A 13,862-nucleotide genomic window follows, 5' to 3' on the forward strand; every position below is an offset into this window, starting at 1 on the left:
ATCATAGAGTGCGTGACTTATGAGGATATCCGTACTCAATATGAAAATGGTTTGAAGGTAGACAATATGCACCAATTATTTAAATAATTTGAAGATAAACTAAAGTTATTCATCTTAGTCCCATAGACTATTTAGTCTCATGGACGTTATTAAATCTTTCATTCATCCATTACTCACATGAATATAATATACTAAATAAATAAATTCAACCACCAACTTCATAAATTTCAAAGATTTAACTTTTAAGCCTAAACTTCATGAGACCATCTGTTTAAAATAATCCTAAAATTCCCCAGCAACACCCTAAGCCCGCTCCATGTGACCCCACCCAGAAGAATAGAAAAGAAGAATATAAGATTTTGAAAAAAATCAAATCTTCCAATCCGACATTTCATTGAGTTTTCATTTTTTATTTATTTTCTTTTCACATGCCAAATTTTTTTATTTATTTGCTTTTCACATGTCAAAATTTTCTACTTATAAATGTATTACAAAATAAACATTTGTATTTTAATTACTTTTCACATGTCAAAATCTTTGGTTTCATTACATATATCAAGTTTTTTTGTTTTTTTTTTACTATTTTCTTCATTTTGTTAAAATTAGTAAAACTTTACTTTACTTTTAAAATTGTTAGATTTTAATCTTCTATAAATTAATGGGCTTGCTTCCTATTATCTCTTCTTCTCTTGAATAATTTAAAAAAAAACTTTTTCCATTTTTAATATTTTTTCGTAGATAACTTTCATTACAAACAATCATTAATGTTGTGTGTCTATCATAATTGTGAAATATAATTTTATTCAATTATTTCAAAAATATATTATATTTTATATATTTTTACGCCGAAGGTGTTTCATTATATGAAACGCACCGGCTAACTTTAGGCATTCACGACACAGAATGCTGGAGACGGGTTGCAAGACGATGTAAACAATCCTGACCGTTAAATTTTCACTGTTTTCATTTGTCAAAACAAAATATTGGTGACGTCACTGCAGTCTAATCGCTGTAATAGCCTGCACAACTACGAATCAACTATAGATAGGCCTCCAGTGCCCCTGTCTATATAGCTGGAATCGAAAGACAATCTTGGAGCAGGTCGAGTTGGATAACCCCAATCAAATGAGATCTTCACTACCCCGATTTCTTGAAGTGCAATAAGCAATGCCACGTCAACTGGTAAGACTACGGATCTATCATTCTATCTCATCTTCTGTTCATTGGTTTTCTTTAGGCCTATATGTTGCCCGTCACATTTTTCTATTCACCAATACAAAACTGTTTTTGCGCTTGGGGTTTTTATCGTTCTACTCCAATCTTGCTGTTAACTTGGGGCCACGTTTTTTGATTTCATGATCCATTCACAGTGCTTTCAAAAATTCACTAATAAAAATAACAATTATAATTTGTTAAAAACGGTGACCTTTCCATGTTTGTCCATTGTACATCCTTCAAAAAATAAGTAGTATAGATACTTGTGTTGAGGAAATTTAATACATCTGGGCTCTCTAAATATTTTGGAAAATGGACTGACATTTTGGAAAATGATCTATGTAAAAGATTATAATCCTTTAAAAAGATATTATAGAAAGGTAAGAGAGATATTAAACAAATAATACCTGAAAAATAAGAAATTAAGGATTCACACATAATGTATGTATTTATTATATATTTATATTATATTTAAGTTATTAATAATAAATATTATACAATTTTTGTTAAATAATAATGTATACATTATATAAATATTATTTAAAATTTATTTAATATTGCATGATAATTATTGGATTAGTTTAATATTATTTTTTAGAATTTGTAAATAATATATAGATATAACTAAACAAATCAAATAATATAATGCTTATTAATTTTAAAACTTGATTATCAGCACACAAATTTCCTTTTATTAAAAGCGTGCGAGGTTGCATGGGCCTTAGGAGAACTTAACATCAAAATGTATCAACATTTAAGAACATCTAATCAAAATAGTATCTATATACCTAGGTTGTATGTCAAACTAGAGAAAAGCTAATATGAGTATATCAAAAGTAATGACATAATCTAATTTGAGACTCCCAAAGGTGTAAAAAAGTGTAAACAAGAAAAGTGAGAAAGCAAATATATTGGGTCGTTCATAAGGGATTCAATTCAACAAACATTTAATAACATATTAAATATTTAATGAAAAATGGCGAGTCTTATGCAGCTTGCAAGTGGCTTCCTCCCTTTACCCTCTCTCTAATCAAAATTCCAACTTACCAATTAGTGGGTGTCTCTCTTCATCTCCCTCTTCCCTCTCTATATCTCCTTCTCTTTTTCCTCTCTCTTTGTTCTTTATGTCTCAATCTATTTTATTTTTTGGCGTGTTTGTGTGTGTCTATATATATACATCTCAAGTTTGGTTTATATATCTCCCTTCTTGCCCCTTCTCTCTCCCTCCTCTCCCTATCTCCCCTATTCTCCCTCTCCATCCTCTGCCTATCTCAATTTCTCCCTCCCTCTATGTGTCACCCCTCTCTCATTCTCTCCACATTTCAATCCCCTCACTCCCTCCCTATCCCCTCTATCTCCCTTCCTGATGTACAATTTATTTGAAGCTATCACTTCTTCATTAAGATCTTTGTTGCACAAACAACACCATTTGATAAATAGCCTACCAATTGATCTCGCATATGACACAAATGTATGAAAAATAATTATTTCTAATTGACCCTCCAAATCTCTTCAACATACATATCTCCCTCCATCTCTATCTCTTTGTATCTCTCTATCTCCTTATTACTCTCTATCTCTCTCCCTATCCCTTTCTATCTCTCCTTCTATTCCTTTCTATCTATTTATATAACACTCACTCTCTTTGGGCTCTCTATATCTCTTCCTCTCTCTCTATTATTTACTCCTACTCTAAATCTCTATTTCTTTATCTCTATCCATATATTTCTCTACCTCTATCTCCCCATCACTTTATATATCTCTCTTTCTTATCCTCTCTCTTTATATTACCATCTATATGCATATCTCCCTCTCTCCTTATCCTTCTATCTCCCCCTCCCTATTTATTGACCTATCTCTCCCTCTTCTCCCCATTTCTCTCTTCATTTCTCCTCTTCTCTATCTCCATTTTTTACCTATCTCTTTCACACACACACACTCCCCCTCCATCTCTCACTCACTCCCTAGCCCTATTTATCTCTCTATCTCTACCTCTCTATCTATTTGTCTCCCTCTTCCTCTCCCACTATATCTTTATCTCTACTTTCTCTCTCTCTCTCTCTCTCTCTCTCTCTCTCTCCCTATTGCAAACATAACACGAGGTTACATTTCTTATGAAACCTAATCATCTTCTTGATTTAGAGGCTTTATTGTATTTGTGTTTGGATCACTCTAAGTGGATGCATAATTAATTTTCTGCTATCACTTATCCATTGAGACCTTTTCTAAACAAATAACATCATTTTTCAAATGTCCTTCCAATTTCAATCTCATACACTACACAAAAAAATTCAATAACTAACCTTCCACACCTCTTCGGCGTACCTATTGCACACCAAGATGCAATTGCTAGTTTAAAATTTTAATTAAATTATTGTAAGTTCAGCCCATGTTGCCTACCACATGCATCCCGAGTAAATCCAACTTAAATATCCCAATCTGTACAAGCGAAGAGTTTGCCCAAAATTTCATCCTAAGGGCTATACTTCTGCATACTTTCATTGTACTTGACCCTGAAAAAGCCAAAATACTGTTTCGACATTTAACTCCGAAGGACGGGACGCAATTGACAAAGTCAATGCTAGATCGTGTGCTAATTATGGCAAGGAAATAAACACATGAAATCTTTTCCTATCCACAATGGTCACTAGTTCGAATCCCTACATTTTCACGGCAAACTCCATGCAAATCTACACCTTTGGTCAAAGAAGGTTTGCTTTTGTTATGACAAGGCACTTTTTGAGAGAACTAATCATAAGGCTTCCTGGAGAGGAGTAATCGTATGATATGCTTTTTGGAGAGGAGTAAATCGTATGATATGCACCCAACTTCCCATGGCCATATATCATTTGTTTTTTCCTGATCTCTATCCGGGAGACATCTGTCATCAAAATCATAATAAGCCCATCTTGAGGGATTTTTTTCCTGTGGTCTAAACTAGGTACTGTGTTTTTGTTAACTAGGTACTGTGTTTTTGTTCACATTTCCCCTGAATTAAAGAAAATCCGTATTTCATGTGAAAGTATAAAATTTGAATAAAATACCCATTAAATTAATACACATCAAGTGGCTTTTAGTTATATGATCGCAGTATTGCAGTGTGTAACATGACATAATCAGAACGAATACTTGTTAGGTATGTCTGTCACATTGTGTTTTAATCTCACTTTTGTGCGGAAACAGCGGGAGTGTGAAAATATTTAAACAGAAAGAATCTCAACTGTTTGATCATTCGAATGCCACGTAAGTGCCGGGCAAAAAAATATTTGAATAGTTTTCGGCAGGAATTAAAAATAATAATATTTATGAGCCGAGTGATTGCTCGTCTAGATCATGACCTATATTTTTTCTATTTTCATTATCTAATGCTTATAATTATATAGGCTATTTCGTTTTAATTTGAAGTTATTAATATTATTCTATATTACCGTATATGAAAAAAATTACTAGACGGAGATCATCGTGAAGGCAGTGGGGAAATTCTCTGTATGTCTCCGTTGGTTTGGACCGCTGGATTATCTGGAGGTGCTCCGTATTTAATATTCATAAAGCTGTCGTCCTCTGCAAAGTAGGGGCGTCTGTCTTTTATTATTTCATTTTTAAAGCGTAAAACATCTGATCGGACTGAAAACTGCGATTCAAACGCATCAAAAACAGAGTAAATAAGCGCTTTTCGTTTCGAAGATTTTTCTGCATTTGAGTTTTTCGAGGATTTGATGGCCGATATAGCTTCAGTTGAGTAAATTACAAGAATACAGTAATTTACGAGGTACTTTGCCTCCATTTTAGCAATTAATCTGATTTTTTCTCAAAAGTCAATGCTGCTAATCTACTATGAAATTTGGTTATTAGACGAAGGAAGTTTTAGGAGAAATTTGTTATCCATTTGATAATCCTAAGAAATTAATGGGGAAAGCCAAGTTTCGGTAATTTGAATCTAACTCATTTGACCACAAAAATTTCAGTATGTGAGATTAGTAGATTTTGAGTCCGTCGATTTCGATTGAATTTTTACGGATTGTTTGGATTGTGGAAATGTGCGCATTTACATTTTTTGAGCAATTTAAATAATACGAGAACTGATCTCAACAGCATTTGCTGATTTCAGCTTCTTCGTAAACTTCTTGATTAAAACGATAGTATGTTTTATTTCAAGCATTTGAAATTTATTTTGCCTGGGCAACTGATATAAGTATGATTTTTTGTTGATTTTGGAAATAGTTTTGGCTGCTCTTTGTGCTGAGCCTGAGGTTTGAGATTCCTTTCCACGCAAGCTAGGCATTTCTGGAGTCTTCAGGAGTGATCTTTTAACATTTAAACGTCTTAGGCTTGCAAGACGTATTTTTCTTGGATGTCAACATGAGATTTTTTTGCCAGTTAATATTAACTGCCATTGGGTGTAGGCGTTGGGTTTAAGCTCGATAATGGGTATTTTCCAGATTTCTTTCTCTCCATATCACTACAGTTTGTTGCAGCTTGATGCTATCGAACACATATTTAGACCGCAATTCTCCGGCCGTTAGTTATGCTCCAAATTAGCTTTCTTTTGAGATTTCATTCACTGTTCTGAAGTTCAGGACTGGAGTTCTAGCTTTTATCATGGGCATATTCTCAATCTATACGATTAGGTTGAAACACTTTAAAGTACTTCGGGGAACTTAGAATAGGCCAAATTTAATATCACAAATGAACAGAAACTTTCTGTCCTGGATTCAGGAACTGGAAATGCTTTTCAATCTTATATTTATTTCTCTGAACCATGGTATTGCTTGTAGCCTCATGGGTGTCCTAACTTTCAAGTTTTAATGTTCGTCTCATAAAATGATGTAAGATTCATTTCTTTTTAAACGAGAGAAGGAGAATATTCCTCTTTATTGTGCACATTTTGAATATTGAATTTTTTTGGTTAGTCAATTTAAACCTTCTAATCTGAATGAAAGCCCTAGTCTGAGCTTTCTTTAACACTATAAACCATTTCTTGCTGAGTTTACAACCCAGCTTTAAGCTGCATGGCTGCTGTGTAGAACTTTCCCTAAATATTGGATACAGGAGCTATTTTGAAAATATCCGGACCTTTTTTGTCAGTGTCAATTAAATTTTGATTGGATTGGAATTATTTCTGAGCTTGGATGATCAGTTCTTTTTTTCATTCTATTCAAGGACCTGAATCACTCATCAAGGAGTTATGAAAACTACAAGCTAATGAATTTACTCCCAGCTCCTTTTTCTACAGCCGAAATTTACAATTATCATGATTTAAATGCTACAGAGACAAATGATCAGACTGGAGATTCCGTAGAAAATTTGAACTTCTAAGCAAGTCTGAACTTTTAGTCTGGGTTGTGATTAGGTATATGAATTTTAAGTTTATCAAATCTGAATATATGCTCTATCTTTGCTAATGTTCCACAATGCTGCTTGTTATCTTGAATCTTAACTTACAGTTCACTGCTTTTTTTTTCGATAATTAGATTATTTCAGAGTATTAATCTTGATTGTCCCATATTGTAAACCATTTTGTGTTGTACTGTTTTAACAATGTTATGCCATTTTAGTGTTTGTGATATTTCATTATCATTTGGCCTAGGGTTATTCTGACTATTTTAAGCATTCTCTTACTAGTGAAATCTTGTTTGCTGTGCTAGTGCCTTATTTGCTGACAATGGGAGATCAAAGTGAATTCTTATGAGTAAAACAGATCTATCAATGGCTGCAATCTTTGAACTGAGTAATTCAGAGGAGATAGTAGAAATATTATCTGCCAGATCATATTTTTGAAGCGAGATTGGCTGTTTTGTTTATATTATCTATCTAAAAAGAATTCAAGTTTGCAACTTATAGCCTGGATACTATTTTCCCAAGTTTGGTCATGGTAATTCATCCTGCTGAGCATCAGAATCTTTATCTATCACTGTGATGAAATGAATTGTTTTGCAATAAAGTGTGGTCCTTAGCAGCTCATGGTACATATGACATTTGTTACGAATTAAGGTCAAATGGATAGAATGACATGTTCAGTGATTTGTTCTTGGTCAATCAGCTGAATGCCTGGCTTTTCTTTGCCATGGTTATAATATATGGTTGGCTGTGTTCTCAGCTTCCACACAATGCCCATCTTTTTTGTTTTCTTGTATTCTCATTTTCTTCTCAGATTTATCTTGAGATCCGTTGGAGGTCTGCTCATTGCAGGACAGCTGTTTTACTTGTATCATGACAATAGCATCTAGTGGCATCTCCAAAGTTCTCTCTGAAAGGGATCATAGTATCCAAGATCACGTGAGAAACCATGCACATTTGACTAATTTTATTCATTTGAAGAATCACATGCATATGGACAAGTCAAAAGCCATGTTGGATAAGCAATTTTCAGGGGAGAGCTCTCTTATGAAAGATTTAATCACTCTTCGACGGTCACGATCTCTGCGGGACCCCTCTACAAGTCCGTCATTGAATTCTCCTATTATGGGCTCTGTAATGAAGAAGCTACAAAAGGAGAGTGCAATTAATCTAAATAATCTTCAAGGCATAAAGCCATCTGTTGGTGATCATAGGAAAGAGCCGAGAAGGGCAGTCAGTGCCTCACCACTTTCTCAAAGTGACACATCAAGGCAAACAGCATCTGTATTTGCAGGATATGGTGTGAAAGATTCAGTTGAAGACGATAGAAGACTAAGGAGAAGAAGGAAACTCATTGCTAATGCTCTTGCTGATAGTAGGCTGAGAAATAGAGACTTAAAAAGTAGAGGAAGGAGAAAGGGATGGAATGATGAAAAGTGGAGAAGCGATTCTGAGCTCGCAAGGAAGCCAAAAGTCAGTAATTTGAACAGAAAAGGGTTGCCTTTGAGGGATGTGAAGAAAGATGTAGTCCAGAAAGAAATAGAGGTAGGTTCTGCAATTGGTAACAGGGATAATTTAACTCCTCAGTTTCACTTACATGTTTCAGCTAGTGGGGTTAAGAAATCCAAAAAGTACAAGTTAAAACGGATCAAAAGACCTCATTTTCACAGCCCTAAACAAGGACAGCATCATGATACTCCATGTCTATCTGATGCTTTGGATTCTGTTGGTCATAGAAGGATTAGTACTATAGATTATTCAGACTCACATAAGTCTGCAGTTCAAACAGGAAATGAGAAATCAGCAGTTGGCAATGCTCCTAAAAAGGGCTGTGGGATTCCGTGGAAGTGGTCTAAAATTCATGATAGAGGCAAGAGTATCTTGGACATGGCGGGTAGGAGCCTATCTTGTGGGCTCTCGGATTCAGCCACTCGAAAACTTGAAGGCCTTGACTCACAAAGCCATTCCAGTTCTCATCACGAGCCTTCTACTGCATTAGAAACATCTGATGCCTCTTCCTTGTCCTATGATTCAGATTCTGAGTCTCTTCCTTTATTGATTGAGCCAAGTGCATCTCAACAAAGTGCAGATACAGATGCACAGGGAGGAAAGTTTTCAGGTGAGTTGGATCTCTATGCTGACCACCAAGTACATGTGAGACAAAACAATGATATAGATTCAGAAACCAGATCAACAGGTAATATCAGACATGGACGAAATAGGAAGGGTGGTGGTTCTTCTAAATATGAAGAAAGGAATCAGAGCTTGTCTCAGAAGTATGCTCCCAAGACTTTTAGAGAGTTGGTTGGGCAAAATTTGATAACTCAAGCTCTTATCAATGCTGTAGTCAAAGGGAAAATTGCCCCAATTTATGTGTTCCATGGGCCTCATGGAACAGGTAAAACTTCATGTGCTAGAATCTTTTCAGCAGCCATGAATTGTCATTCTATGGATCAGTCTCACCCTTGTGGACAGTGTCATTCATGTTTAGCTCAGAGTCTTGGAAGGAATTCACATGTAAGGGAAATTGGTGGCATTGGAACACTTGGATATGATTGTTTTCAGAGTTCCCTCAACAATGTGGCTATGCATCCTCAATTATCTCGCTATCGAGTGTTTATAATTGATGATTGTGACATTTTGTCCAGTGATGAATGGAATGCACTTTATAAAGTTCTTGATGAAGTTCCTTGGAATACAGTTTTTATTTTAATTACATCAAAACTAGACCATATACCTCATGCCATTCTCTCCAGGTGCCAGAAATATTTGTTTCCAAAATTGAAGGAAACTGATATTGTGAGTAAGTTGCAGATGATTGCCTTACGAGAGGATTTAGAAATTGACAATGAAGTGTTAAATCTCATTGCATCAAGGTCAAACGGATCCATGCGGGATGCTGAAATGACACTTGATCAATTGAGTCTTTTGGGGCAAAGGATATCTCTGTCCTTGGTTCAGGAGCTTGTAAGTATGTGTAATCCTCCAATTATCTACTTTACTTTTATTGCAATGGTCAGCAAAGGAACTGTGTCAAAGAATAACCTATATTTTCCTTAGAAGTCATCCTTCTGTTAAACTTAGATAAACATTGAAAAATGCAATGCCAACTTGAAGTAGAGTTGTTTGTTGCTTTCCAGTTGTTTATTGTCCTTATCTGATAGTTTATGCATTCTCATGTATTTTAAGATACAAAAGATAAGCATTTCCAATCACTACGACATATGCCCAAAAGAATAGTCTTCCTTATATCCAGACATCCATAAATAAAACTTAATAACATTAAATAAAACTTAATAAGATACAGAAACAATGAATAAGGCAGAAGGTAAAAGGATATTTTTGAAGGCATTGAAATGTGAAGATCAAATTAATTTAGCTTTTCTTATTAACAAGAGAAAAAAATAAAACAGAGGCAAAAGGTATTTTTATTTTGTTGTTTTGTGTTTAGATGTTTATTGGATAATGAGTGATTTGAAATTCTTTAGAATCAATATTCTACTTATGCCTTTCAGAATCTGAGCAGTTAAAGTGACAAAAGTTTAAGAGAAGGCATTAAGTTGATTTCCCTTTTCAGTGTTTGTTTTTCTTTTAAAGGTCACATCTCCTCTTAAAACAACGTTTCTCCTCATTTTTGGGCCTGTGACAATAATTGCAACTTTCTGTTTGTGATTTCTTTTAATTCGACTGCTTAAACTATTTATAGAATTTCAATCCCAGCTTGGTAGATACTTGAAGGCATGTCTCTCCTACTGAAATGAGAAAACCTCTGGACAAGACTGCACTAGGGATCGAATGATGAATCCTTACACCACAACATCTTAAGGGAAAATATCACAAACGAGTAAAATACAAATATGAATTTGAACCAAATTGATGGCTCTGCTGCCATATTGATATGAAGTGCACATGATAGAGAATACAAGAGAAGAAAAGTACATATGCAGTGTGCACAAGTAGGACGCTGCTAACATATGCATCCACATGTAGAAGTTTTGCAAAGTATGCACAAGACGAGCAGAAAATTTCTTAAACATGTATAAGCATGAACAAGCACAAGCATTAGATTTCTTGGAGCATGGAGAAGAATTCACAAAATGCTTGAATCTTGCAAAGATTGAAATATAAAATGAAATAAGAGCAAACAACTAAATAAGAATAATGTATCATGTAGTGCGGGTACATGACTATTTCTAATATTTAAATATTCAATAAATGGTTGTCCCTGCAAACATGTCAGCTGAATATACAAGCTGGTGCATTGTCATTGTTGCATTAAAAAAACTATATACTTGCGAAAAAAGATGGCTTATTACATAGCAGAAAATATTATGTGCACGTGTAGGCCTATAGAACAAGAAAACTAAAAAGTCATGATTAGTTTATTCAGTAATCACTACATTTGCAATTAATCCTTCTGTGTACCATATGTGTTCAATTAAAATTTGGTTGGTAAGATGATCCTCACGGAGATCTATTTATTTGAAGATCTTGTACAAGAGTTATTGTGTAACCAAGATTCTGTTGTTGAATGGTAATTGGGCTGCTTATACTACCATTATTTAACAAGGATAGTTAGCTGCTTCTGTGCTTTGCCGTTGAACAAAATGTGCATGACTGGAAACATCAAAACTTTAATCTGGCGCTGCCCATGATAGAGTTCTGTACCTATTAGAGAAAGCTTCCTTCTGAGATATCCAACATCTCCAATATTGACTATAAGCAATGAGGTTTGAAAAAACAAGAGAAGTTGAACATAATTGAAATGCAACTAATTTATGATTAAAACCATATATTCATCTGATAAATGCTTTCTATTAGCAAGGTATAAGCCAATTGCCAATCACATAAATAATTTGTTTTTTGTTTCCAGTAATTGGGATGAATGTGAGCATTTCAAAGATCAAGTAGACAGGGTGTTTGATAAAATTGCCAATTTTCTTGCATTATCAATTGAAATTTTCCACTTATTGTTTGACTTCCAATAAGGATTTTATACACTAGTGCATCTGTAACACGCTAGTTGCACTTCCTTTCAGGTTGGGCTGATACCAGATGAGAAATTGGTAGACTTACTTGATTTGGCTTTGTCTGCGGACACTGTGAATACGGTGAAGAGTTTGAGAGAGCTCATGGAGGCAGGGGTGGAACCGCTGGCTTTGATGTCACAATTAGCAACATTAATAACTGATATTCTTGCTGGCAGTTACAAGTTACATAAAGAAAGACACAAGAGAATGTTTTTTCACAAACATACATGTAAGTGATTTTTAAATGACTAGTATGTTTGTGCTAAGATTAATATCTGTTTTCAAACTATATTCTAAACATGGTTCTTAAAGTTGCCATCTTATTAAATCACAAATATGGATTACAAATTTAAGAGATCTGCACAGAGTACAGAGGTAGTATCTAGAAAGACATGCATACTGATTCTGATAAGTGGTTACAACTTACAACTTTATTGCATTTATTTAACACTTGAAAGTATTTAAGTTGTGCTTAAATTCTAACATTTGAGTGAAACCACTTATTAATTTTGGCAGTATCTAAAGAAGAGATGAATAGGCTGCGACAAGCTCTTAGAACTCTTTCTGAGGCTGAGAAACAGCTTTTATTGTCAAATGACCGAACGACATGGTTGACAGCTGCTTTGCTACAACTTGCTCCAGATCCATCACATAAATTTCGTAGCTCTTCTTCAGGAACCAGTGCCATTCAGAGCCCTGTAGCATATGCAATGGAAAAAGAAAAAGTTGGTCGAGAAGTAATTGGTGTTCTATGGAATAACCTGGAGAAGCATTCCAAGTCAATACAATATGCAAAAGGTTCCCCCATGTTTGAAAGTGGTGGTTCTGGCATGAGGGAGAGGATTCCTACTAAGATATCAAGAGAGTTTAATTTAAGCAATCATGCAGGAAATGTGGCAAAAACTCAGTCTTTGGAGATTGCAGGAGGAAGGAAAGACATAGCATCTTCTGAACATAGTGAGAACGTCATATTACATGGTGAGACAGATGTGCTGATATGTTTGTTTGTTAATTTTTATGTGAACTGTAAAGCAGATTGGGGATGATCTGTAAGTACTTGTCAGAACTGCACGATTTTTGCAATTAGTACTAGGAAACTACATTCTAGCACACTTAGCAAATCATCCTTGTACAGAACACATAAATCTATTTATTTATTTATGAAAAATGCTGATATAGCATTCATGCATTTGCTCTGTAAACATGCATTTCTTTGAAAACGTTACGAAAATAGTACATTTGAGACTACCTTCTACTGTAAATCATCATTTGCATTGTAGTATTAATAGAATGTGGAACAGATGCTGAGTTATGTAAGATATAAATTCTGAATATTGGAGGTTTTGTTCGTCCTTCATTTCAGGAAATAACAGCCACTGCTCTAGGAATCTACTTCTCTATTGGATTATTAGGAAAAGTAATTTGTCTATCCATACTAGAAGTATATTACAGCGACTTTGTTAAAAAAATTAATAATAAATTGACATTGTGGCTTTGATCTTCATTAATTTCTTGTTATATAGTGGGTCACCCCTTAACCCGTCATTTCGTACTCCATAGACCATACTGGTTGAGGTTCAACTATTTTAGGTTCACCCTCGTCTAGCTATATATGCATGAAAAAACATGACTTTGAAAAGAGCTACATACTTCATGAACAAGCTCAGAACCTTAAAATGTGGATGGGGATTTTGTTGTTGAACTTGAAACTATAGTGCCTAACTTAATTGTATGCCACAGCAAATTGTAACTGCCCTTGATCATTGAAATGCCGCCATATAGTTTTACATCTTACTTGCTGAGATTTAATTTATCAAGTCTCACTGCCTGTTTAGATGGTAATACTAAACATGTTCCTAACTCGATCATACAAATCCTTGGGCACAATTGCAAAAAGATATCCTCTTATTCCACTTCAAATCTCTCCAGTATGGAATTGATCTAGAAAATAGAAACTCGGGGAATTCTTCATATTAGAAATCTTTTGGAAAGCAGATTTATCTGGGTTAGTCTAATTTTAAGCTTGAATGAATTCACTTCATGTATGGCACTGGCTTTGATCATTAATTTAAAATTAAAGATCTCAACAGAAAAGTCATCTTCTTCCTTGGCTTTGGCCAATCAAGAAGGATATGGGGCCAAACTGACCACACACAAAGTAGAATGTCCATTTTTGGGCTTTTTGCTAAATCCAAAACATCAAATAGTACCTCAAAATGCAACTAATGTAAACCAACTACCAAACTGCCAAGCTTCTGAGATAGGCTCAATTGCAGCTGA

The 13,862-nt window shown here is 34.7% G+C and overlaps 1 protein-coding gene across 2 annotated transcripts in view; it reads left to right on the forward strand.

The window, feature by feature from the left end:
* Positions 1-4,583: 4,583 nt before the first annotated feature.
* The window catches only part of LOC131069448 (protein STICHEL-like 3), an 87,640-nt gene continuing 78,361 nt past the window's right edge, over positions 4,584-13,862 (forward strand). Inside the window, exons 1-4 of one of the 2 annotated variants that reach the window (XM_058004869.2) lie at positions 4,584-4,984; positions 6,861-9,519; positions 11,592-11,811; positions 12,099-12,560. In XM_058004869.2, coding sequence (XP_057860852.2) covers positions 7,426-9,519; positions 11,592-11,811; positions 12,099-12,560 — 2,776 coding nt within the window. In that variant the 5' untranslated portion in view covers positions 4,584-4,984; positions 6,861-7,425. The remainder of the gene's footprint in view (positions 4,985-6,860; positions 9,520-11,591; positions 11,812-12,098; positions 12,561-13,862) is intronic. The other variant, XM_058004870.2, reaches the window with a different exon arrangement.

The sequence above is a fragment of the Cryptomeria japonica genome, chromosome 5, assembly GCF_030272615.1.
Source record: "Cryptomeria japonica chromosome 5, Sugi_1.0, whole genome shotgun sequence".
NCBI classification, from domain to species: Eukaryota; Viridiplantae; Streptophyta; class Pinopsida; order Cupressales; family Cupressaceae; genus Cryptomeria; species Cryptomeria japonica.